Source organism: Topomyia yanbarensis, chromosome 2, assembly GCF_030247195.1.
Source record: "Topomyia yanbarensis strain Yona2022 chromosome 2, ASM3024719v1, whole genome shotgun sequence".
Lineage (NCBI taxonomy): Eukaryota > Metazoa > Arthropoda > Insecta > Diptera > Culicidae > Topomyia > Topomyia yanbarensis.
Window position 1 is genome coordinate 435871495 of NC_080671.1, and position 27820 is coordinate 435899314.

General features: G+C 36.4%; 1 protein-coding gene across 6 annotated transcripts in view; it reads right to left on the bottom strand.

Annotated features, from left to right (window-relative positions):
- The window catches only part of LOC131685527 (high affinity cGMP-specific 3',5'-cyclic phosphodiesterase 9A), a 580386-nt gene that overhangs the window by 119061 nt on the left and 433505 nt on the right, over window positions 1-27820 (bottom strand). For all 6 annotated transcript variants that reach the window (XM_058969320.1, XM_058969322.1, XM_058969321.1 and 3 more), the window contains one exon: window positions 2727-4364. In XM_058969320.1, the coding sequence (XP_058825303.1) occupies window positions 2727-4170 (1444 nt within the window). In that variant the 5' untranslated portion in view covers window positions 4171-4364. The remainder of the gene's footprint in view (window positions 1-2726; window positions 4365-27820) is intronic.

Consider the following 27820-nt stretch of genomic DNA (forward strand, 5'->3'; position numbering starts at 1 on the left):
TACATCAGTTATACTCATCTGGCCGCCATGTAAGTTTTAAGGAAGACCTCAAGAGTACCATAAAACCTTAATTGTTACTAGAGAACGGAATTCGAATGATGTATATAGGTTCAACCCGCCCTAGTAGATCATACTCCGTTCAATGACAAGTCACTCATCCTTAAACAACGCTATGTAATTATGAAGGTTTACACTTGTATTTTACAAACTGCGGGTTAGATTAGGTGGATGTAGTTACGATAAACGCAACACAAAGATAGCTAAAGATAAATATTTTGGTATCTTTTCAACATGCTTCTAGAAATTAGTCACCTGGATATGATGCTCCATGATTTTAGCTGGATATGCTCGCTTTAACACCTTTAAATCTTTACACTTGTTTAATTATAGAGGCCCCTTAGTTCAATAGTGCCAAGGGCCTCGCAGCGACCACGTGATGTTTTCGTTAAAAAAACAAAGCATTTGTGGCGTGAAACACTTACTGTAGGTGAAAGTGGAGCTTAGGCTTTCGAAAGTCACCTTTATTCATGTCTGGCAATGTCAGTGCTAATAACTTTTTGCAAATGGGCCAAAACTAAATGATCGATGCAGCAAAACACTTTAAAAAATATGGTTGTGTGTCACAACGATGAAATCAAGAACCGTGGGGAAGTCGAGGTTCGACTGCATGATCTGGCACCACATAATTGCAAAATGGCCATTAAAAGAATCATATCATATTTCGGAGAAGTGAAATTCATTATATAGAACACACGGCGATACTATTTCCCCGGTATTTCAATTGATGGTCTTGTGCCGAGAGCACAGATCAACCGACCCATTTCTCCTACCTGATCCTGCAGTTAAAAACACAATGCTATATTACCAATAGTACCTTTACAAAGAGAAATCTTTGTACATAAAAAGAGCAGTATAATAAGTGCTACTTCTGTGAACAAACAACCCTATTCGTAAACCGAGAAGGAAGCTCATCTACGTAAACAAATTCCAACACACAGTTTGCAATAGCTGAACATTTAACGGTTGCCACATTTGAGACTACACTTCAAGCAACAATTACCATTTCAAAATCTGCGTCAAGTACCTCAAAATTAACAACCAGCACATTTAGTGTATAATGGTCCAGAATGCAAATTTTGCAGGAATTTTGAGTACTTACTAAAACTAAACAACTGTGCCTAAAAGCGTGTCTCGCGTCAGATTGCATCACGAAAAAAACGCTGTGAAGAATAACCCATTGGGTATTTTTCAAAAATTTTGGTAGAAGTAGTTTGGAGTGAATCGTTTACTGTATTTTTATCGCATTCAGTTTTTCGAAAATATGAAAAAATGGCGTCACTCGAAAGCAATGGATATTCTATAAGTAATCAGAATCACAAGCGTCCGGATGCTGACGAAACCACAGTGTCTCATAATGGATGAAGTGACTTATGTCAAGGAGGACTTCTGTCAGCTTCCGAGGCTACTGTTCCTCACCGCCCAGCACAAGTTTGATGTTCCGGTTGAAGTAAAAAAGCAGAAAGAAAGTTTGCCAGTAAATACATGATTTGGCAAGCGATCTGCTCATGTGGCAAACGAAGTGCGCCGTTCGTGACTACCGGGACTGTAAACGGGGAGATGTACCTCAAGGTGTATCAACAAAAGCGTCTGCTTCCTCTGTTGAAGCAACACGAAGGCCCTACGAACTTATGGCCGGTTCTAGCTTCGTGCCACTATTCAAATGTTGTCCTGGAGTGGTACGAAGCCAATGGGATCACTTCAAGGATATGATATAACGCACCGGAACTAAGGCCCATCAAGAAATAGTAGGCAATTATGAAGCAGGCATTACGGAAGCTTCCTAAGGAAGTCAAATCTGCGGAAGAGATGAAGAAGTAGTGAGTTTCCGTACAGAAGAAGCTGCAGCAAGATATTGTACGGATCCTAATTAGTGGAGTTAATCGTAAGGTGCGAGCGTATGGTTATGGTATTGAAGTTGAATGTAATAAATATACCAAAAGCTCACTAATGGGTTATATTTTATTGTCTGAAAGTTTGAAAAGGATCGGTCCACTAGGTAATTTTCTACAGTATTTTTTCCGTGGTTCAATTTGATGTGGGATACTCTTTAAGATTTTTAAAGAATTTATGACCGTAACATGTTTGGAAATAGTGAAAGGCTTTTTCGAAAAGATAGATTTCCGTAGATCTCTACACAATTTCGTAGGATTAGCATCATTGCCCAAGTAGCACGCTTTGTTACTGTATAGTATTTGTAACTCTCTTGGTAACAACTATGTTATGGGAAAAGCGCACTTTGTTTGTATGTTGTGCAACATGTTTCAAATTTCAGCAAAATAATGAAAACAATAGCTGTGCCATTTATCGAGCACTGGGTAGTTGGACACTTCTGTTTTAGGGTGGAATGGCAAACAAAGAGGCATTTCCAACTTGTAAGACTGTTTGTGCAAGTTAGCAAAGTTTCTGATTAGTTTCACAACTGTTACTGATGTTTGCATACTTAACACTATTGGCCAGCTCTATAGTTACATAGTTGCACAATCAGTTCAAAAACCCGTGGAAATTCTTTTCAAATATATCCAACAATAAAAAATATTGTGTAGCAGTTGTGCAACATTTAAAACTTTCAACAAGTTGCAATTGCTACTTGGGTGGTAACCCTCGACGGAGACTCGTCAAACCAATTATAGTCAAACTATTTTCCAACAAAAAACAATAATACTCACACAACCAATTCATCCGCTCGGCAAACTCAATCTTCCGCTTGAGCTCCCGAATCAGCGCCCGCAGTTCGGCATCGTTGATCGAGTCGATATTATCGCACGTCTGCTGGAACTGTTTGGCCGTTGCAAAATTGTTCGCCAGCTCCGAGATTCGCTTTCTCAGCCTACATCGCTCCAAATCGCCACTGCCGTCGTCATCAACGTCACCATCATCCGCATCTTCAGCGTCGTCCGGATCGGTACTGTCACCATTCCCATCGATGATACCGCAGCGCGCTCTCGAGTGGAAATTGATCGCCTCGGGAGACACTGCCGAGATCCGTTTCTGTTCCACGCTGTCCGCATCTACGTTGACTACGGTTCGCTGACTGCTAGTCGTAGTCGCGGTCGTCCCAGTTCCCGTCGTAGCGACCGTCGTATCTTCATCGTCCTCCTCTTCATTCGCGTTTTCCTCGGCTTGATCTTTGGTACTACTATCCGCTTTGCTTTGGACGGACTTCTGGGGAGTCGTTGCGGGGCTGTTGTTACTGCTACTGCCACTACTGCCACTAGCAGCCCCAGCTGAGGATGATGCCAGGGGTTCATCCCCTTGCTTCTGTTTGGCATCACTTTGATTGTCGGTGCTGATCTGTTTTTGATGTTGTTGTTGGGTTTGTTGCTGTTGTTGGCACTCATTGGTCGCTAATTCCGCTGTTGGTGGTTTGGCTTGTTCTTGCTGTTCAATTGCTACGTGAGGATCTCCGGTCTCCCGATCCTGGTTCATAGTACGATCGACCTGCGATGTATTCAATGATTGTTCTTGTTGAGTGATGTCCGCTTGTTGTGACTTTGGTTCTTCGGTGGTAGTTGTGTCGGTGGTGGCACACTGGCTATCACACTTATTCCGAGGGTTCGTTTCGCTCAAACTCGATGATGACGGTAATGATAGCGAGATGGATGTGGGCGCGATTCGTTTCTTCGATTTTTTACACTTTTGGCTGGATCGACGTACGTCGGCGTAACTACGGTAGAACGAGATGAGAAAGTCTTCTAATTGAACTAATTTGGCGCGAGTTTCGTCGTCGTCGTCGTCACATGAATGTTGTTGTGGTGGTTGTTGCTGTTGCTGAGCTTGTATTCGTAGTTGCCTCTTGGCAGCTTCAACTTTCTGCGCCGCTTCCGCGGCTTGCTCGACTTCCCGCTGCAGCTGAGAGTGCCCGTGAAGCTCCGATTGCACCGGTCGCAGCTGCTGATTCCGGATCGCACACACCACATTCACTGGAGGATCATCGATGCTCAGTACGATCCGTTTGTGGAGATCCTTCAACTCGGCCAGCTCCCAGCGGTACTCTAGACTACGCAGTCGATCGGCGATGTATCCAATATCGGCCAACAATTTCACATCTACTCCGCGCTGCTGGTGGTGCTGGTGATGCTGCTGTTGGCCAGTTGATGCTTTGTGGTACATTCGAACTGGTCCTGATGCGCCTGAAGGCAACCAAGGTTCGGCGGGGGTGCCCACGCTGGGAGGGTCTGCGAGTCGAGTGCCTGACTAGCCAGCGCTGCTGTTCCGGTCGGTGTGGGAGACGGAAGTAATTTTCGAAGATGGTGGTTCGTGGTTCTCATTCAGCGTGAGCAGATGAAAAATAAAACGATTTCAATCTGAAAGGAGAAAGAAAGGAAAACACGTCATTAAACCCATTGTGTATTGATTTAGTCAATCTCGGAATAGTTTAAATTTTCGACTGGCTTCCCAACGTGTTTGCAATAAGTGTTGTGACCTCTACCCAAGTAGGTTGAACCCCCTCAAAAGCAGTCTCTGTAACGTCTGTGTGTTTCATCGCACTACAAACGCTAACGCCTGCTAACAGCGGGAGGTAATCCCTCGGTAAACATTTATAATTGAAATGGATTTATCACGCAGTAATGTTCCCAGCTCCTTCCTACTTTTCCCCAGTCAGAGCACGACAATCCTCTTACACAGTGAGGCGTTTTGGTATATCCAGCGTCAGCAGGAAAGGCACAGAATGACCGAAAGTGAATTTAAAGGATCACCCACCGCGAAGCTGGACGACGTGGCTGGGGTATTATTTTTATTAATTGCAATTTGTGGTTGGACGGATTAGTGTGTACACGAAGGCAGCCGCTTTTATACGAGCTTTGCCAATGTTTTGTGCTGTTACAAAACGCGGACGGATTACGGTGTAGCTGATTGTCGTGCACACACCACAAATCCATGGAAATTGATCGCAGATTTTCTAAGATTTGAAATTTCAAATCGGTAGGATTCAAAGTATACAAACAAAAACAACTTATATGTCCCTAGGTTCCATTTTAAAAAAAAACTTTATCGCTAGCAAATAACGCAATTCAGAGATGGGTTCCTCAAATTAGCACAACTCTCGCAGCTCACGGAAGGAGACAATGGTAACCATGATGGTGGCGGTAGGCAATGAGACAAATGGCAAAATAAACTAATTACGAGCTGCATGTCAGCAGCTGTATCTATACAGTCCAATCTCTGCTGGGCCGAACATCCCTCTGAAGCAACTAGAATATATGTTGAGTAAACCCCCAAATTGTGCTAATTTCCTGGGAAACGCGTATATCACTTGCTTTGTTGTATGGTGGTCTTTGATATTTACCATGGCGATTGTAGTTGACGGTTGGTGGCTTGTGGCCAACATATTTATTTGGTTCGATTGTAAACAAATCATATCCATTGAACGTTCTCGCTTCAAACACTTGCTTTATCTTGGTTTCACTATCAATCTTACACATATAGAATGTCCTTCTCGCCTCATTGCTCCAACGCAAACTATTCATCATTCCGTCTTTCAATAAAATAATATATAAAGCGATACAACGTAAAAGGGCTTTAGAAACCGCCCCCCTCCATTCATATCTTAGTTCCATTTCGCCTCAATAAAAACATCAAAGGCAAAATCTTGCCTAACTCGATTTCCTCTAGAGTTTGTCACTGGATCAAAGGAATGAATGAAGGTGAATAGGAAACCACCTCTCAAGCACACCTTCGTCAGGGATGGGTGAATGGAATCCGCTGTCAGGGGGGAAGAGTGAAAGTGAATGTCAGGGTCAAACGGGAAAATATTCACCTTCAGGTCAGATCGGGTAGAGGGACAGCGCAGCTGGTTTTTTTACGTTTAATCGTATCCGAATCGGTAGGTGGGGAGTTGAGAAATGTCATTCAGCTTTACACTTTCTACACTGTTTAGTTGTCCCAGTACTGTTATGTGTGTAGGAGAAGAGAATTACTATTCATACCGAGTCGCAATGTTAATGAATAATTGATTGTTTTATAGAGATTTGAAAGGGAGCAAAATAAGTGCAAATGACAAGATGAAGAAATTGATAATAAAGAGATTGGGACTCTGAGATACTCCAGGCGCACACATTCTTAAACCATCCTTGGCTTATAAAATTAATACAATCAAAGTAAAATGCGAGTGTAAGATTAATTCAACTGAAGAGATAAATGCTACTAACGTAACAGACACTGAGTAGGCTAATGTGATAAATGCAAGTATTGATACCGAAGACACTAAAGATGGCTAAAGAGAATCAAAGAAACAAAGAAACCTTAGACTGAGGAGTCCAATGTCTTAGGAGTAGAAAGAAAATGAAAATAAAGAAAAAAAATAAAGAGACTAGAAAGTTGAAAAAACGAAAGAAATAAAACAGCCTGCGAACTAGAAAAGAAAAAATCAATAAAGAGCGCGAAGATAGCAAAGCACCTGAAAAAATTAAAGAGACTTTAAGGGTTAAAGACAACAACAAGACTAAAGTGATCAAAGAAAAGAATTAAGACTATAAAGATAACGAATACGCAGCAAAGTTCATAAAATCATCAAGTTAACGAGACTAGAAAAACTAATGAGACTAAAATCACTAAAAAGACTAAAGCGACAATAAAGACTAAAAACTACTTAAGACACAAATGAGACAAATGAGTCCTTTGCGACATAAGCTAAATATTAGAGGTTATAAACAAAAATTATAATGAATTAACTAACTAAAAGATTGAAGAGACGAAATACACAAAAAATTAAAAGCATCAAAGTTACAGAGAAGCATTAAGAAAAAAGAAACATAAAAATGAAAAGTAGCAAAGTAATTACAGATACTAAAAAGTCTTGAGCGACTAAGGAGACTAAAAGGACAGAAGAGCCGAAAGAGATCAAACAGTTTTAAGAAATTAAAGAGACTAAGGATACTCAAAGACTAACGACAAAAGGCATTTAATGGTATACAATGATTAAGGAGAGCAACCAACTAAAGACACTAAACTAAATAGACAAATGAACAAAATAGACCAAATAGCATAGTTTATAAATCAATTACTTTGTACGCAATTCATCTGGTTTAATTTCCCAACCCAGCACACAGGATTAGCGATTTTTCTAAAGGAGACTTTTCTAATCCAAATATATGCAAATGAGTCTAAGGTGGAAACTTTTATAAAAAGGATGAAAAAATTAAAAAAATTACCAACAGAAAAAAATGGAAAAAGGAATAAACTAATAAAGGAATAAAAATAAAACAATAAGTGAAGAGGAAGACATGTAAGAAGGTAAAAAGGTAAAAGAGCATAAAGGGGAACAAGGCAAAAAGAAAAAAAAACTAAAAAATAGGTAAAAAATAAAATATTCTTAAAATGCAAAAAACGAAAGAAATAAAAATAGTGAAAAGGGAAATATAAAAGAAAATAAAAATGACAAAAAGGGAAAAAGGAAAAGGAAAAAAAGCGCAACGGAATTAAAGAAAAAAACGGATAAAACAAAACGCATCAGGAAATCATGAAAATGTAAAAGAAGAATGTTTGGCAGAACGAAGTGAAGGAAATGAAAAAAAGGAAATAAGAACAAAACGGGCAGAGGAACAATGAGCATGAGGAAAAAAGGGTAAAACGGGAGAAAGAAGAAAGGGATAAAGGAAAAAAAGGAAAAAGAGACAAAAAGAGAGAAGTAAAAGTGAGCAAATGAAAAAAGGAAACTAGGATAAATAAAGGAAAAAAGGAAAGCAGTGAAAAAAAATTGAAATGGAAATAAGCAAAAACGGTAAAAGATAGAGGTTAATGAAAAAACACGAGATGGTCAAAGGAGAAGTAGACGAAAAGGATAAAAGAGATACCAGAAAAAAAGGAAAGAAAAGAAAGGAGAAGTAGACGAAAAGGATAAAAGAGATACCAGAAAAAAAGGAAAGAAAAGATTAAAAGAGGAACAAAGAGGAAGTACTAAAATAAAAAAAACGATAAATGCTAAACGAAAAGGAAAAGAAGAATCAGCAAAAAAAGATAAAAAGAAAAAAAACGAAACAAAATAAAAATCGGTTGCAATAAAACAGGAAAAAATCGAAAAGAAAAAAACAAGCATAAATAAAAATAAAAAAGGAAAAAAGGGAGAAGGAAAAATCAGAAGAAAAAAGAAAAAGAAAAAAAAGAACGAGAGAAAGGGAAAAATAATGAGAGGAACAAAAAAAAAATTAAGTAGAAGCATAAATAGGATAAAATAAAAAAATATTGAAAAACAAAGGAACGAAGGGAAAAAAGAAAGAAAAAGGAGAAAAATAAAAGAATAATATAGAAGAAAAAGCAAAAGGAAAGATTAAAAACGAAAACAAAAAAGAGGACAGAAAAAAGAAAATAGAAAAACAATGAACAGGAAAAAACGTAAATCGGAAATCAGAAAAAATAAAAGGAAAAAAGACTAACAGGAACAAGGCCAACATTAAAAAAAGAATGAGTAAGAAAAAATAATATGTAAAAAATACAGTAAATGAAAAAACGAAAACATATAAATGTACGAAAGAAGACAACGAAAAGAGGAAAAAAGAAACAGAAGGATAAAAGAAAAAAGACTGCAAGTAAAGAAGAAGAAAAAAAACTATTTTAATCCACCTAGCGGTGCAATTGTGCCTTTCTCAATCATGAATCACGAGAATGTGTGCGTTGTTTATATTCATTAAAAGCTTTTAAATGCATATATTACATTTTATTATTGTACATCACATGACAACTATATACAGGAAAATAAATCATTATTCGAGTTCTAAAATTTTGAAAAAGAAAAAACAGACACGGTAATATTGAACTGAAAAAAAGGTGCGAAATCGGCAAAGTCCCAAAAAGTCGAGACAACATAAAATCTCGACGTTTCATACATTTTAAAGATGTTTGGCATCAAAAATACGAATTCGATTTCTGAAATTTCATGAAAAAAAAAATTGAGTTCCGGCTTATATGGGAATTTCATATGTGACCGGACGATTTAGTCTATATTTCCGGCCCCATATAAGCGATCCGTACGAAATTTTATAAACATCTGTGGGGATATTATAGCTATTATTTGGGACTAAGTTTGTGAAAATCGACCCAACCATTTTCGGGAAACTGATGTGAGTTAGTAAATTTTGAAAGATGGCCGCTTTTCCCGGGCACTTCCGGAACCGTCTATGGTGGTCAATGTAGTGAACGAAAGTTTGGTTGGCCGTCGGTGACCTAGAACAGCAAATTTAAGTTGTTTGAGAGACATTTTAGCGAAATTTTTACCTTTTTTGCTTTCATCGGAGTATCGGTTTGAATCACAATTTGCTATGTGATCGCACGCCACAACCTGTAACTCCGGAATCGGAAGTCGGATCGGGATGAAATTAAGTAGCCATTTACGTGGACGCAAAATCTTTCATTTGAGACTAAGTTTGGTGGATTCGGTCTAGCTATCTCCGAGAAACCGATGTGACTGTTATTCTGAAATTGGATGCCTCCGCCGGGGCTTCCGGAATCGATGATGGTGACCAATGTGACGAAAGAGGCTTTGAATGGCTGTTAGTGACCTAGGAAAAATTTTCACCATTACACATTCATTGCTGAATTTATTACAATCGACATTTTCTACGTGATCGTACTCATCACCCTGTAATTCCGGAACCGGAAGTTGGATCCATTAGAAATTCCATAGCAGTCTATGGGAACGTTGCACCTTTCATTTGGGCCTAAGTTTTTGAAAATCGGTTCAGCCATCTTTGAGAAAAGTGAGTGAGATTGTGCTCGCGTACACACACAGACGCACATACACACACATACATACACACACAGACATTTGCCGAACTCGACGAGCTAAATCGAATGGTATATGTCACTCGGCCCTCCGGGCCTCCGTTACAAAGTCGGTTTTCAGAGCAATTGCAATACCTTTCTATTGAGAAAGGCAAAAAAACTAACGACCATAAAGATAGCGAAGACGCAGTAGTCCATTAAAGTATCAAGCTAACGTGACTAGAAAAGCTAATGACGCAAAAGATACTAATGATACTCTAATCATTAAAGCTACAAAAAAAACATAAACTCAAAAGAGACAACCGATTCTTAAGCGACCTATGCAACAACACATACTAAAAAGATGATGATCAACTAATCAATTAAGAACTAAAAAATTTAACAGACAAAAGAATACTACAAAATCAAAGAACTGAAAATATAAAAGAATATAAAAAAAGGAGATTGAAACTACTAATTAAAAAGAAAAAAAGTAATTGGACGGAAGGAAAAGGCTTAAGAGGCTGAGTAGACAAAAGGGACAACTAAAAAGACCAAACAGATTGAAGAGACTAAGAATGCTCAAAGACTATGGACAAGATACACCCGATATTCTAGAAAAAAGGGAAAAGATAATAAAGTAGTAAAAAAGATGAAAAAGGAAAAAAGAAAACTAGAAACGAAGAAAAACAGAGCAAAGGAATGTAAGAAAAAATGGAACAACCGGTGCAGGAAACCAAGAAAAGGTGAACAGGGCACAGGAACAATAAGCATGGAGAAAAAAACAGAATAGAAAAAGGCAAAAAAGGAGAAAGGAAAAAAGTAGAAAAACAGAAGGAGGAAAAGAAAAGGGGAATAAAAGAAAAAGAGAAAATGGGATACAAAAGGAACGGATAAAAGGCAAGCAATAAAAAGGAAAAAAATGAAAAAACGAATGAGAAAAAAGGTAAAAATAAAAGAAGTTCAAAATGAACTGCAGAAAACCTAAAATGGGGAAAAGAAATAGAAGGGAGAAGAGGAACAGAAAAATCGAAAAATAATGTAAAAAAGAAAAGTAAGTACTAAAATAAATAGAAAAAAAAGGGAAGAGGAAAACAAGAAAGCAGCAAAAGTGAAAAAAAGAAACAACAAAACTGAAGAAAAAATGGGCATTAATAGAACAGTACAAAAGAGAAAAGAAAGAAAGAGTAAAGGAAAAAAAGAAAAGAAAAAAATAAATAAGGAAAAATAGCAAAAGGGAAGAAGAGAGGGAGGGGAAAAAAGAATAAAAGGAAAATAGCAAAAAAATAAATTAAAAAAAGAGGAGATAAAAAGACGAAAAAACGTTAAAAGAAAGGACACAAAGGAAAATAGAAAAAAAGGGGTAAATAAAAAGGAGGAATTGAAAAAAGGAAACATTGAACCGAAAATAAAGAAAGAGACAAATAAAAGAAAAATAAAAAAATAACTGGAAGAGAAATGGAACAAAGTCCAAAGGCAAAGTAAGGAGTCTGTGTATAGAAGAAAGGAAAAGAGCAAAGAAAAATAGAAAAAAACAAAAATAGGCAAAAAGAAAGAAAGGATGAGGAAGAAAAGAAAAAGTGAAAAAAGAAAATAAAAACAAAAAATAGGGAAAAGTAGTCCTTGTTTGGACGTGAGTCTTTGTTTTTTCCTTTTTCAAGGATTTTTATGAACGTGTCCACTGGAAAACAGGCAGAGAAAGAATAACCGGAAGGGTGAGAATGAAGAAACGGTGAAAATTCATCTTTGTTGGAAACACTGAGAAAAGAAATGTCCTCAAGCAAGAATCGAACCTGCGATCTCCTTCCAGTCTCTAGTTGGGTGCGTTAACCACTCCGCCATCGAGAAACTGTAATGATCCCATCACATATTCCCAACAGTATCGTGATCACCACCGCAGCCTTCTAATTGACCCATCGACCCCCAATGTCTCCTATAAGCAGATCGTCCTCCCTCTCTTCGATCGGGCCAAATCTCTCTTGTTATTTATTTTGAGGTCCAGTGGACTGCGCTCAGGCTTGAGATATTTATTATCACTGTTTTCCCCCTTAACTAACTCAGTCGCCGCCAGACTTTGGCAGTGAATAGAGCTATGGAAAAGTATAAAAATACAAAAAATGGAAAAAGGTAAATTCAGAAAAAAATGAAAAAAGAAAAAAAACAAAAACGAGAAAAAGAAAAGAGAGAAAAAGAGGAATGAAATCGAGCAAAAGAAGAAAAATAAAAAAAGGACATAAGCACAAATAATTCAAAAATAGGAAAAGAAAGCAATGACTGGGAAAGTGGAACAAAGGAGAGGAACAAGGACGAAAGAGAGAAAGAAAAAAAGACAGAACAGAAAGAAGAGGAAAGGAAAAAAAGGGTGAAAGAAAAAGGCTAAGGAAAGATACGGGAAATCAAGATAAGAGAAAGAAAAAATGAGAGGAAGAAAAGGCGAAAAAGAGAAGCACGAAAGATAGGAACAAACATATTGAGAAAACCAGAAAAAGATAAAAAGAAAAATGAGAATGAAAAAGGAAAGCATACAAGATAAACAAGAATACAAGTGAAATGGGAACAAGGAGGAAACAAAAATAAAAAGAAAGAAAATAAGGAATGAAGAATAAACGAGAAAGAGGAAAAAGGAAAAAAAGAAAATGGAGAATAGTGAAAAAGATCAATGATCAAAGATCAAAGATCAAAGATCAAAGATCAAAGATCAAAAATCAAAAATCAAAAATCAAAGATCAAAGATCAAAGATCAAAGATCAAAGATCAAAGATCAAAGATCAAAGATCAAAGATCAAAGATCAAAGATCAAAGATCAAAGATCAAAGATCAAAGATCAAAGATCAAAGATCAAAGATCAAAGATCAAAGATCAAAGATCAAAGATCAAAGATCAAAGATCAAAGATCAAAGATCAAAGATCAAAGATCAAAGATCAAAGATCAAAGATCAAAGATCAAAGATCAAAGATCAAAGATCAAAGATCAAAGATCAAAGATCAAAGATCAAAGATCAAAGATCAAAGATCAAAGATCAAAGATCAAAGATCAAAGATCAAAGATCAAAGATCAAAGATCAAAGATCAAAGATCAAAGATCAAAGATCAAAGATCAAAGATCAAAGATCAAAGATCAAAGATCAAAGATCAAAGATCAAAGATCAAAGATCAAAGATCAAAGATCAAAGATCAAAGATCAAAGATCAAAGATCAAAGATCAAAGATCAAAGATCAAAGATCAAAGATCAAAGATCAAAGATCAAAGATCAAAGATCAAAGATCAAAGATCAAAGATCAAAGATCAAAGATCAAAGATCAAAGATCAAAGATCAAAGATCAAAGATCAAAGATCAAAGATCAAAGATCAAAGATCAAAGATCAAAGATCAAAGATCAAAGATCAAAGATCAAAGATCAAAGATCAAAGATCAAAGATCAAAGATCAAAGATCAAAGATCAAAGATCAAAGATCAAAGATCAAAGATCAAAGATCAAAGATCAAAGATCAAAGATCAAAGATCAAAGATCAAAGATCAAAGATCAAAGATCAAAGATCAAAGATCAAAGATCAAAGATCAAAGATCAAAGATCAAAGATCAAAGATCAAAGATCAAAGATCAAAGATCAAAGATCAAAGATCAAAGATCAAAGATCAAAGATCAAAGATCAAAGATCAAAGATCAAAGATCAAAGATCAAAGATCAAAGATCAAAGATCAAAGATCAAAGATCAAAGATCAAAGATCAAAGATCAAAGATCAAAGATCAAAGATCAAAGATCAAAGATCAAAGATCAAAGATCAAAGATCAAAGATCAAAGATCAAAGATCAAAGATCAAAGATCAAAGATCAAAGATCAAAGATCAAAGATCAAAGATCAAAGATCAAAGATCAAAGATCAAAGATCAAAGATCAAAGATCAAAGATCAAAGATCAAAGATCAAAGATCAAAGATCAAAGATCAAAGATCAAAGATCAAAGATCAAAGATCAAAGATCAAAGATCAAAGATCAAAGATCAAAGATCGAAGAGCAAAGAGCAAAGATCAAAGAGATAGAAAAAAGAAAAGCAATAAAAGAATGAAAAGAAAAAAGGCAAAATGAAAAAAAATTAAAAAGGATAGAAATGGACATGCAAAAAGAGTAGAAGAAAGAAGGCAGGATAAAAGTAAAACAGGAAAATTGATGAAAAGGTATGGCAGAAAACAGACAAAACAAAAAAACGGAAAAAGTAGTGATAAATAAAGGGGAAAAAAGAAAATAGAGAAAGCAAAAAATAAAATGGAAAGAAAAAGAAAAAAATGAAAAAGGCATAAAAAATGGAAAAATGAGAACGAGCAAAAGATAGCTCAGAAAAAAAATAAAAGAAAAGAAAAAAGTGACAAAGATAAAGAGATAAAGAAGGAAAAAACGGCTAAGAGGAAATCAGGAAAAAGGAAAAACTGTGTGAAGTAAATACAAGAAAAATAGGAGAAAAGGGTAATAGTAAAAGGGCATAAGCAAAAAATGAACAAAAGAAGGAAAGTTATAAAAGGAACAAGAAAGAGAAAAAAAAGTGAAAAAGGAATAATGCAAAAAAGAAAAATGGAAAAAGGGAAGGTAGATTTTCGAACAAGGAAAAAGCAATATGTTAAAACAAGAAAATGGGAAAAAAAAGAATGAAGATGGACCAGAAAATAAGGGGAAATTGGAAAATCTGTCAAAATGGAAAAGAGATAAAAGATGAAAAAGAAAAAGGACTGAAAATAAAAAGAGAAAACAGAAAAAAAGAAAAAAAATAAAGGACGTATGGCAAAAAAGGAAAACACGAAAAATAGAATCAAAAGTAAAAGGGGGACACAAAGCAAAGAAAAAAAAAATGAAAGTAAGATGAAGAAAATGGGAACAAAATAATGGAAAACAGAAAAAAAGAATAAAACTACAAAAAAAGAAATAAAGAGAAAAAAAAAGAGGGAAAAAACAAAAAGAAAAACAAAATGAGAAACAGAAAAGGAAAAGTGGAAAAAAATTAAGAATTTAAGTAAAAATAAAAAAAGGAAACAAAAAACGGAAAAACAATTAAAAATAAAGACTGAACATGGAAAATGGAATTCAAAAAGGATTAAACGAAAAATGGGAAAAAAGATGTATGGAAAAAATGAAAAAACCCAAACTAGGCAAAAAGGAAAAGGATAAAAAAGGTTGAAAAGAAAAAAAATTCAACAGATAGAAAGGAAACAAAAAAGAGTAAAAGAGAATGAAAACGAAGAAAATGAAGAAAAAGGCAATATAAGAAAACAAAAATATGACAAAAAGAAAAAAACAAGACGCGTTACGAGTAAAAGTAAAAACGAATGAAAAAAGAAACAAAATAAAATAGGAGAAAAGTGAAAAGAAAAAATAAATTGAAAAGTAAAAAAAAGGAAAAAAGAAACAAGGAAAAAATGAAAAGGAAAGGAAAAAAAGGAAAAAAATGCAAAAGGAGAAAAAAGAAGGAAAAAGGGAGTAAACAATAAATAAGAAACGAAAAAATTGCACCGGAATTGAAGAAAAACGGTAAAAAGGAACCCAGGAAAAATAGATAGAACGGTTGAAATGGAAACATTGGAAATAATCTATACAAGAGAAATAAAGCAAAACCTGAATTTAAAAAATGGATAAGAACGAGGAGGAACATCAACAATATTAACGAAAAAGGAGGTTAAGAAAAAAGGAAAAAAGAAAAGGTAAAAGTCAAAAAGAAAAAGGCAACTGGCAAATGGGAAATGGCAAATGGCAAATGGCAAATGGCAAATTGCAAATGGCAAATGGCAAATGGCAAATGGCAAATGGCAAATGGAAAATGGCAAATGGCAAATGGACAATGGCAAAAGGCTAAATGAAAAAGGAAAGAAGGAAAAAGGAAAGAAGAAAAAGGAGACTAAAAAGGTGAAAGAGAAACGGAAAATGGGCAAAAAATCAGCAAAATTAGAACAGAAAAGAGAAACTTTAAAAAGGAAAGAGGGGAAAAAGAAGAAAAAGGAAGATTGGAAATAAGTTGAACAATTAAATAAGGATTTAAAAACCGTCAAAATCGCGAAAAGGAAAATAATGCAAATGAGATGAATTATGAAGGTTAAAAATGGAAAAAGAAATAACTATGGAAAAAATAGAAAAAAGAGGAAAAGAGAAAGAATAAAAAATAAAAAAAGTACAGAAAAGGGAAAAAGCAAAATAAAAAACCTGAAAACCAAAAAAATTCAACAAAAGAATGAGTTAAATGCATACATTTATAAAACCTAAAATCCAGAATAATCGGATAATTCTGAGAATACTAAAAGGATGAGAGACGAATGACAAAAATCGAAAGACGGAAAGAAGGAAAGACGGAATGACGAAAAGACGAAAACCTGAAAGCTAATCTAATACATTTCTTTTGAAACGCCCAAATGCCCTAGTTAAAAACAACAATAAACATTCCACCGGAAGGCCGCTCTCACTAGCATCCTTTTCGTGTCTCGTTTCATCAAACACTTTCACACGATCGGAAATTTAATTAATGGGCTGCTAAAGTTACGTTCCCTGTTCGTTTGAAATCGAAACCAGTTTTTTCGCTTCCAACGGAAAACAAATTAAAAATTCCGCAATCAATTTTTCCTCTGTCCTTGGAAAGGTTTCCACCTGATTGTTTCACTTTATTTTTTTTGTTGCTGAATGCGTTCCGGCACTTCCCGAGAGCGACAATTTTTCAACTGACAACATAATCAAATTGCCATGGTCGAGCTGAATCCATTTATGTATATCGCTCCCGGATGAAGTTATGACATTTTTGCTCCAGTTCGTCCCACTGGTCTTCCGGTGAATTACCGTAGCGGGGTTGGGGAGGTGGTCAATAGATCGAGAAAAAAACGGATAATTGATGTGTGGAAATGAAATTTCAGTTCGCGGAATCTTTTAGGAAATAATTAACCAGCTGTTCGGCATGTTTAATTTTAGTGCTGTTGCTGATGTTTAATGCAAATGCGATTCGCTGAATGGTGCTGTGATCCCCTGCGGTTTGAACCATGTGAAATATGCATGGATTAATTGGATTTTCCCGTGCTTAAATCAGATTGAATATTAGCATTTTTTAATAGCTGCAAATTTCGTTTGTACCGATTTGTATTGGACGTTTCCTTTCGGAAAATAACCGCTAACAGAAAATATAAAAATCGAGGACGAATACATGTTTCAAATTTTGTTGTACCATAAAAGGTGAACATTTGTTTAGGCAGACAAATTAACACTGAACCCGCTACCGATTAACGAACGGCCCACACACACACACTACGAGACTAATTGCGGTCCAGTAGGCTACCAAACATCTCATTACGGGAGGATTATTTGTGACCGAACTACTTGCGATGACAGGCTGATGATGATGATGATGGTGTTCGTTGTGGAACAGACACTAGCACATCCACTGCAGATGCAGGTTGTGCAAATTATTAATATGTTGTGCATCGCTGGGCGTCATATTGGCTTTCCACGGTCGATATTATATATCTAGTTCGAATGGAATTAATGGCTTGATGCAATGAAAATCATATTAACTTGATGATGCCAAGATGATTGCAATTAGATTGGAACGCTCTCCACCGATTTGCCACTCGAATGGAGTGCAGCGAGTCGTAGCCAATCGTTCGCGTTTAATTGCAACTTCGATATGTGGCCCTTATTTGATTTCGAACCAATACAGAAATGTGTTTGTTCTATGTATGCTGTACAAACCGCCATGCGTTTCCACTTTCCCATTTACGGTTACTGTGGACGCATTGTTAACTAGCGGAACATTTCCTGCCAGGGTAATTAAAGTCCAGAAACTAATGAGGGGGCAGCACAAACAAAAATAGTGGGAAAATAGCAAACAAATTAACATGCATGCAAAAGTTAGCTGGAGTTAACTGGCAGTCTGTTTTTCCAACAGCATCCTCGTCGATTGATCCAAAAGCAGATTATGTTGAAGCAACAACCACCCACAGAAGCCGTTGGTTTTGAATGGATGGAAACTGTTTGTGGTTTTTGTTTGAACGTGGAAAACAGTTGAGGAGAATACAACCCATGATTAATTTATTAGCTCCTGCAGCGCTGCAATGGAGTTTTTTTTTGTTTGGGTCGAACATTTGCGGCAACAAAAACCGATACAGTGCGGTATACGTATGAAATTCTATGCACGGAAACAAGCAATTGACTATATGTAGCTCTTTTATTGAATTAGGTAACTACTTTAAAATTTAACTGAATTGCAAATTGAGGCAATGCACTAATATGCAGTTTTTGTCACAAAAACTTTCGTCATATGTTTTGTAAATTGACGCGCACGCACAAATTTGTGAGCCGATCAGTAAACTAAACGAAAATGGAAATGTAGAGAAAATATTCCGTTAACTATTCACGGAAAGATGCGTACGTGATGTGACCCTAATGTATACTGAGCTATATTGCCGTCGATTGGCAATAGTAGACCTCACACGTTTCATTGAGGAGAATAGAAAAAAGGCGAGTAGAACACAAACAAATAATATGAAAAATGTGCCACGAATAGCACTAATTGTACACATTTTAAAAAATGAGAATAAAAATTAGCAAACTTAGTAGAAATCGCAAAAATAATCAGTGGACCACACACTTTGTTTTATTCATAAATTTCGCGAATGAGAAGTGTTTTCAATGGCTCCCCATTGAATCCCCTTTAAGCACTTTTAATCCATTTTTACGAGCAGGTGTGGGTGATGAAATTTCACTAATTTAATGCGACCCGGTAGACGCCCTAGAGTAATTTAAAACTAACGCCATTTTAAGTCCCAAGAATTCGTGTTTCCAAGTGCAACGAAAAAAGTTAAATCGTCATCAATATGGGTGCCACTGGGAAGGGGATCTTAGGTATAGACAATGTGGTAAATTAAATTTCGAAAGCTGTTTCATTTGTTTCTTTAATCAAGCGGATAAACGAGTTCGAATATTACCCCACATTAAATTCTCTCAAAATTCTTCCATTTACTTATTTAATAGAATTCTGACAGAGAGTCCCCCATATCTTATTAAACAAGCCCTAGAAAAAATTGGAATCGAGACGAATCAATAAGTTGACCCACAGAAACATAAAAATTGTCATTTTACAAAAAAATGAATAACATTCGCAATTTTCATCGGATTCAAACTAACAAGTGCTTATTTTCATTGGTTATTCGCAGCTTAAGTTCCCCCTGAAAATATAATTTTTAAGATTTCTTTATTTTGCCGAAAATATTGACCAAACGCTCATTTTTCTTCAAAAAATTACGAAAAATTAAGAAAAAGTTCAATAGATTCGTAAATAACGTCAGAACCAGTGGTCGCACTAAAACAAATTGTTCTAACGATCGAAAGTGCATTCAATTACCTTTAATTCAACATAATAATATTTTATATCGATGCTGTACAACCGAAGATATTTGGATTTTACTGAGCGTACTTTTAATTTTAAAGGCAAAATTCATTTTTTCACTGTAACTCGAAAACTGTTCTACTGTAAATTTTTTGGACCTCATTTTCGTGTTCAGCACTCGATTTTACATGGAAAAAGACCACTATCTTATTTAGTTCAGAAATGCTGTAAACTAGTGTTATCATTTAAATATTCCACTTTACTAGCAGAAGACCGAACCTTGCAATCCTTTAAATCAATAGATATTCTGTTGATCCCTATGTGATTAATTTGTTTGTTTTCCTCGCCTTCTTTATTGTAAGGATTTCAGCGTGAAAAAAAAACAATTTATTTTAGATTTTTTTTCGGAAATTTGGGTGAAGCGAATTGATCATAACTTTTGTAAATTATAATGTGTCATTTCAATAACGGTCTGTAATGTTTTCATGTAAAAATTTCGACATGCGACTCGATGATGAAGCTTTTGTAGAACAACATGATTAGCGGTGTTAACTGCCATTAAAAAATGCTTAACCGATTTATTTCAAACTTTGCATACACATTCTATGTAAAAATTACAACCCGTTGTTGAGTTTTCGAGATTCTTTTGTACACAATAAGAGATAGAAAAAATATATGTAGGATCGAATGGGGCCCAATGACGTTTCATTATCTTTGCTATGTTATTGCAAAGATCCCTCATGTTGCGTGAATTAGATACACGGTAGAGAACATCATGGACGACTGTCAATTTGGCTATTACCGTGGATCGCGTGTTGTTCTGCGAAAACTGATTGTCTTTCGTCCTTAGTACAGTACATATAATCAATGTAAAAAAAGTCAAATAAGTAACACGAGTTTTGCGTTGATTTTTCGATATTTTTATTTTTGAAAAGAATACGGACAACAACATGAAACGTATGCTTGGGGACACGATAGGTCACTACTATAATGTAAATTTGAATTATTTTGACAGAAAAATTGTGCGTAATTTCGTGCGAAAAACGCTAAAACGAAGTGAAGAGTACACAAAGAACGCAATTGCATCTGTTCAAGATGGCGCCAATGTTCGTTCAGCCTCTAAACAGTTAAAGATTCTGTTCGATACATTGCGTACTATTGTGAAAGGAAAGTGCTCGTCATCAATGGAAGCGCGTCAGATATTTTGCGTGCGTTAACTATATAATAATTCAAGGTGTTATTGAAGTAGATAATCGGAAAAGAAAACATGATCGAAAAAGAGACGGAAAAGGAATAAAAAATGCTCCAAAGCGCAAACGTGATCGCCGCACAGCTAAGCAACCACGTGAGTCGGAATGCACAACTTCAATTCCACACTCTGGCGATGCACTGATAGAATATATTCGTAAATCGCCAGAAATTTGTTTCGTACAGACAATTTTCATAAAATATACGAATTTTTTCGTACATATGATGAATCGTTCGCAGTTCTATTGAAACATTTTTATTTTTTATTACGAATTTTTCATGAATACCACGAAACGACTTTCGTTGGATTATTACGAAACAGCTTCATTCGGCAAACAAATTGTTCGCTGCTATATACGAACATCTTTGTAATATTTACGAGTACTATTCGTCAAACCGTCAACGTTAAAAAAGCTTCAATAGAGGTAGAATACGTCAACAATTCATCACGACGGTCTCAGTCTGACTATTTAGTAGCCGCATCCGTGCCCGCCGGTTTCAGGAAGATTTCCTGAACCTCTTTCGTTTCCAGTTGATCCAGAATCCGGAGCTGTACGGATTCAGCTGAGCCATCGCGAGCTGCACGTTGGTTTTGTATGAATAAGATTGAGTTTTTCTCTGCCGGAGCAATATCAAAATAATATGCCATTTTTTCCTGCTCATTATTTTATTGAACAATTTATAAAAAGAACAAGTTAACGCGCATCACTATCTTTAACCTTTTAAATATACGATCAAACATATTCCTCACCGCACCTATCCACCGCCTTCTAACCATCCTTCTCCCGGCGGCTCAAACAATCTAGTGGCTTTCACCCTTCTTCCCAGCCACCCGCTGGAAGTCCTCCATCCAGTTTGGTATTTATAAATATAAACTTGCTCACCGAAAGATTGCATACAATTCAATATTTGCCAAAAATGTATTTTTCGAGAGTTGAGATAAAAACTCCTTGTGATTAACAACGACAATAATATTTTGTACAGTAGAAGGAAAATAATAAATGTTTTTTTTGTATTATCAGTTATATAAATAGCCTCTAAGCAGGATTGGATATAATACAAATTTCAAAATATTTCAAGTCAATGACTGAGTGTTGAATTGAATGGTGTAATAAATTTTTGTATACGATGACTTGTTCTGAAGTTGTAAGCTTTAATATTGAAGAAATGTAAATTTAATGCTCGAAAGCAATTTTTACGGTCACGATCACATTATTTAGAAATTGTCAACTTTGGATGTTTAGTATCTTTGAAGAATATTACAACGTGAAGCAGCACCTCATATAATAATATAATTTTGGCAGTCAATCCTCCGAGACGGAATTATAACAAATTTACTTTTCAAACAAATTTAGTTCAAGATTTAATGTCTTCAGTAAAGTTTGCGAAACTGCTATTTCGAACAATTTTATAGAGTGAAACGGGCATAGAGTAGTTGTCCAGTCGATTGCATTGTTTGCAGCTCACCTGGGTTCGATTCCCAACCCCGTACGTCAGGTTAGAAATTTTTCTAACCTGAAAAAAGAGCCGAAAAACCCTAAGGTTAAAGCTTCTATAATCAATATAAAAAACTTTGTTGAAGACATTCTATTACTAATTTTGTTGAAGACATGAATACCCGGCCGTTTTACGCACGATTGCGCCATGTATATAGGAAATGCCATAGAACATGAACACATTTGCGAGTAGCGGCATTAATGTGCTACTACAAAATGAAGGAAAAACTAAAATCATTTGATTCGTATTAGACCAAGGGAAAAAATAACGTGGTAATATGATAGAGGGTTAGTTAGTGTTGGGTAATCTTTGCGTGACATAATTTATGAATGTTCCACAATACCACTTTTAAACTCATTGTTTAAGGTCCATTTTACATTGTCGACAACACTCCCGACAGCCGGTTGTCCGGAATTCAAGTTGTTTGCGATGAAACAATCTCGATAAACGATTACCCAGAGTTTAAACGCCTAGAGCATATACGTATGCTACAGTCAATAAACTATTCAAACATCTTATGCACGAAAGTATATTCTCCGTCGCATCGCTTGCTTGAAGCGAATCCTGACTAACAACCCACCCATTACCCAATCTGTGGTACTTATGGGAGTGTCACTGAGTCGGGGCCTTCCGCTAAGTAAGTACCACATCAACACTTCCTTTCTCATCCTAAATTACGGTAATGATGGTCGTGGCCCGCAATGGTGGCTAAAAGGCGAAAATCTCACTTGGACTGGATCAATTGTTATTCCCAAACAATGCTCCTCAAGTAGTCTGGCTGGAAATGAGAGTCATCAGTCTGCAATCTACGAAGTATACCATGCTTACGAAATGCAATATTATAATATAAACTATGAATGACATCTGTTAGACTAATTTTGTTTCTGAATTTTCAATAAATTATCAAACTTACATGAAATTTAAGTATTTTCGAAAATCTACGCCCCCAAACCAAATTTCTGGCTACGCCACTGTGTAGACATACCTTCGTTGGGTGGAAGAGCATATTTCGGTGTGGTTTTTGCCTTTCTCATAAAGGATATGCAAGAAAGGATATGCAATCACTCTGAAAACCGACTTTTCAATCGAGGCCCGGAGGGCCGAGTCTCATATACCATTCGACTCAGTTCGTCGAAATTGACAAATGTCTGTATGTGTGTATGTGTGTGTTTTCAAATCTCACTTTTCTCAGAGATGGCTGAACCGAATCGCTCAAACTTGATTTCAAATGAAAGATATAACGCTCCCATAAGCTGCTATTGAATTTTCTGTCGATCAGACTTCTGGTTCCGGAGTTACGGGTTGAAGAGTGAAGCCACCCAGAAAATTCCCATATAAAATAGTAACACCATGATGTCCAAATGGTGTAATACATATCAAAAGGGGTGCAAAATAACTCGGATTTGCGGGTCTAGATCTCTAATGATCATTCTGAGCAGCTTTGACCACATTGGCCACCTATGACGGTTATTGATGCCACCAGGTACTTTCCAAGTTCGTAAGTTAATCTCACACCTTTTTCTCAGGGAATTCTTGACCGACTTTTTGGTTCCAAATGAAAGATACAATACTCCCATGGACTGTTATTGAATTTCATTCGTATCTGACATTTGGTTCCGGAGTTACAGGTTGTTTATTGCAACAACATAAGAATTTCTCATATAAACCGGTACAATCGTAATACTTCAAAGGTTAAAAATCCATTTCTATTTGCAAGTCTAGATAACATCATTTCTATTTACAAGACTAGATCACTGATGGCTAATCAAAGATTCTTTGGATATAATGTCCACTATCGACAGTTCCGGAATTTTCGGGTTCTGGACGTATTCCAGAATTAGTCACATCGATTACTCGGTGATGACTGAACCGATTTTCATAAACCAAATCTCAAATGGTGGGTTGAGAGAATCTATCGACATTCTTACTATGATTTTCAGCTATCAACTCGGTACCGTTTGTTGATTTTAATCGACGATTTTATTAATTGTGTGTTTGAGCTGTTATGTCTACCCACATATGTACATATAATTCAAATCTACACCTGTTTGTATACTTATACTTTGAATATGTAACAGAACGTAACGCCACTAGCGAACGAGAACTAACAGAATAAAAAATCGTTCACTTCTGTCACCACTTCTATGGAACCTTGTCGCCGATAGCTTGTTGAGAAAACTAAATGAGCATGGGTTTCCGACGTATGGTTTCGCCGATGATTATCATATAATGATCACCGGTATTTGCATTAACACACTTTTTGATTTGATGCAACAAGCCTTATGTGTTGCTGAGCGGTGGTGTCTTCATGTTGGACTATCAGTTAATCCAAATAAAACCTCAATGGTGCTTTTCACGCAACGAAGGATTACAACCGGAGCTCGTCCATTGCAGTTTTTTGACTCTGAAATTATTGTCGAAGATCAAGTTAAGTACGTTGGGGTAATTCTCGACTCAAAACTTAATTGGACAGCTCACATCGATTTCAGGATCAAGAAAACTTGCATGGCCTTTGGCCAATGTAGACGGGCTTTCGGCAAATCTTGGGGACTCAAACCCAAGTACATTCAGTGGATCTACACAACAATTGTTAGACCAATACTGGCATACGGGTGCCTTGTTTGGTGGCAGAAGGGAGAAGTCATGACAATCCAATCAAAGTTAAACCATCTTCAGAGGATGGTCTTGATGGCGATGACTGGTGCGTTCTCGATAACACCTACTGCTGCTCTCGAGGCACTCTTGAACATAAAACCACTACATGTGTTTCTGAAACAAGAAGCACTTTCTTGTGCATACCGTCTTAAGGTTACTGGGCTCTGAAACAGTAACCCAATAGATCGTGTAACTAGCCACACAAGACTGTGGCCCCAAATGGTTACTTGGGATGAATATACACTTGCTCCCAGTGATCTTACACTCACATGTAGTTTTCCACTTAAAACTTTCATTGTGAGAATTCCTCTTCGCGAGGAATGGCTGTCTGGCTGGATGGAGCGACAACTTGAAGAATACGTAGTTTGTTATACGGACGGTTCTTTGTTAGAGGGCCGAGCCGGTGCTGGTGTCTATTGTCATGAGATGAGATTAAACCAATCTCATTCGCTTGGTAGATACTGTACCGTATTCCAAGCAGAAATCTTTGCGATTCTGTGTGGCGTACAATCCGCACTTCAACAGGGAATTTGTGGTAAAAGAATCTATTTTTGCTCTGACAGTCAGGCTGCCCTGAAAGCACTTAGTTCGGCAGATTCGAGATCGAAATTAGTAATCGCATGTCGAACTCAAATCGAAGAACTTAGCATTTCAAATGCTATCTACCTTCTATGGGTACCCGGTCATTCCGGTATTACTGGAAATGACGAATTGGCTAGAGCTGGCGCTGAGACTGATTTCGTTGGTCCAGAACCAGTTCTAGCACTGTCAATAAGTTGGATAAAGCACAAGATTCGCTCTTGGGCTGCATTCGAACATGCCAAACATTGGCGTAGCTTGCAAACTTGCGTTCAAACAAAGGCTTTTCTGCCGGATGTGAGTCCGAAAATGTCAAGAAATTTGTTGCATTTTTCCAAGCACAACTGCAGTATTCTGGTCAGGGCACTGACTGGACATTGCAAACTCAATTATCACATGGCTACTATTCAGCGCGCTGAGTATTATTCATGTGATCTTTGTGAATCAGATTACGGAACATCATATCATTTGAAATGCAATTGCCCTGTATTAATGCAATTGCGCATCCGGATTTTTGGTTCTCCATACATAGATGAACCTACAGAGAGCTGAAATTTAAGGATATGATATTTGTTCCTAACCCAGTGTGGTGAAGAGCTATAGCTATAGCTATAGCTTTTAGCCGTATTTGAATGACAATATTTCTTCGGGGGTGTTGTCGTTCTGTTATCTCAATATCCCCTAGGGGGTGTTGATATATCCGCTCACTGTTTGAGTAGAGGTTCTAAATCCCTCCGGGGGTTGGAAGTTTTATTCCTGCTGTTGTAGCACCTGCAGATCGTTCAGCATCACTCCGGGGGTGCAGAATGCTCTGTTTTAATTGTTCTGTGTCATTGTTTTCCTTACCCCTAACCTTACCACTTCCCCAATCCTTCCCATCAGGAAAATGATGAAAAGACGATTCTTGGCAAGGCACAAATCTCCGATCAACATGGGGAACGTGCCATTTGAGCCAGACGCTACTGATTCCTGATTCCGGTACCGTTTGTTGGTTTTAATCGACGATTTTATTAATTGTATGTTTGGGCTGTTATGTCTACCCACATATGTACATATAATTCAAATCTACACCTGTGTGTATACTTATACTTTGAATATGTAACAGAATGTTACGCCACTAGCGAACGAGAACTAACAGAATAAAAAATCGTTCACTTCTAGTTACCTACGAACCAGTCAGTATGCTTCTTCTCCGCCAGCTCCGAAAATCCTTTCTATTACATAGGCTAGCCTCAATTCGGTTGATTTCTTAGCTGTATTTTCGATTTAGGTATAACACTTTTTTACATTTTAACGACATTTAATTAGCTAGAGATTACTGGGTAGGGAAAGTTGTGAAAATTTAGAGCCCTAGTACTCCTGACGCCCTTCTACTACTTATGAGCAAATTAATAAGTATTGATGCCTTGTTACCTTAGTGTCGACTATCAGAGATAGTACTTCATCAGCCTTTAACTTCGCAAATTCTGTAGCATACGCACTAAGTTAACTAGCAGAATTTTCACAATAACTTACATCAACTTTAGACAATTCTAATACAGTGAAGATCCGTTTTTAACAGCCCTTTGATGAGTTTTAGGCTGTTAAAACGGGGATACACACTCAATTCGACTCGGCAATATCCCAACATCTGTGTAATCAGCAAAATTAGAAACTAATATCTCAGTAAAGTGAGATTTGTTAGCTGATTTTCGGTGGAATATTTTCCGAGTATCAGCTATGAAACGTCACTTTTACTGCGATCTCAGCCAAAAACTGGTTTACTGAGATCTCAGCTGTAGAGTTTTCGGCGAAAGAAGCGAAAAAAGCTGAGATTCGGCAGAAAAAATTAAGTGTGTATGGACAAAATCGGGACATGTATTTTTCTTTCTTTTTAACAAACCGAAGCTCCTAAAATATTCTTCTTTAGTCCCTAGATATAGCTTCATAACCCTTAAAGAATATTTAGTATAAATTTCGCTTAATAGAGTCAGACAGCGCAAAATTTAAAATAAAATTAAAATTTGGATTTTTTCATATTAAGGATCTCTAACATAAGAAAAATATGCTCAAGGAAAAATTTACTCGACTTGGTTCGTCTGCTAGAGCTCATCAAACTATCAATTTTCATATGAGGCTGACAAAATCGTGGGCTGATAAAAGCGGGTCTTCACTATAATCCATCAATCGTACAGTGTAATGGTACAACAACATGACAACAATGTTCCATAAATACCTTCTCGTCTCATTGCGACTGTACTCTCCGCAAAATAGATCTTTGTCACACACGTCCATAGCGAACTAGTACATTGTCACATTGTTCTTTCAAATTGATGTTCTTTGGGTGTTTCAAACAACTCGAATAATTAAAAATCATATTCGATTTTGTTCTGTTTGCTTTCGTCCATCTCTAGACAGCCAGTTTATAAAAGGAGCAAATGAGTTATTTTAACTCTTCAATCGTTTCCTAATACACTAGTTATAACATTATTTACTACTTGTATGGAATTGTCAGCTTTCAGATTCGTCCAAATCTGAAAAAATCAGATTTCGAAACATATGTGTTAGTTAATTGTCAGCTAATATTTTTTGCTGAATTAATACTATCAATGTTAGAAGTATTATTCGAACAGCATTATCTTGAATATAACCAAACATGACCTAAACTAAAATGATGAGCAGTCAACCGTTTGGCGAAGCTACAACCTGAACAAAGATTTCACGAACAGTACTACTTTCATTAGTTGATACCTTAAATCA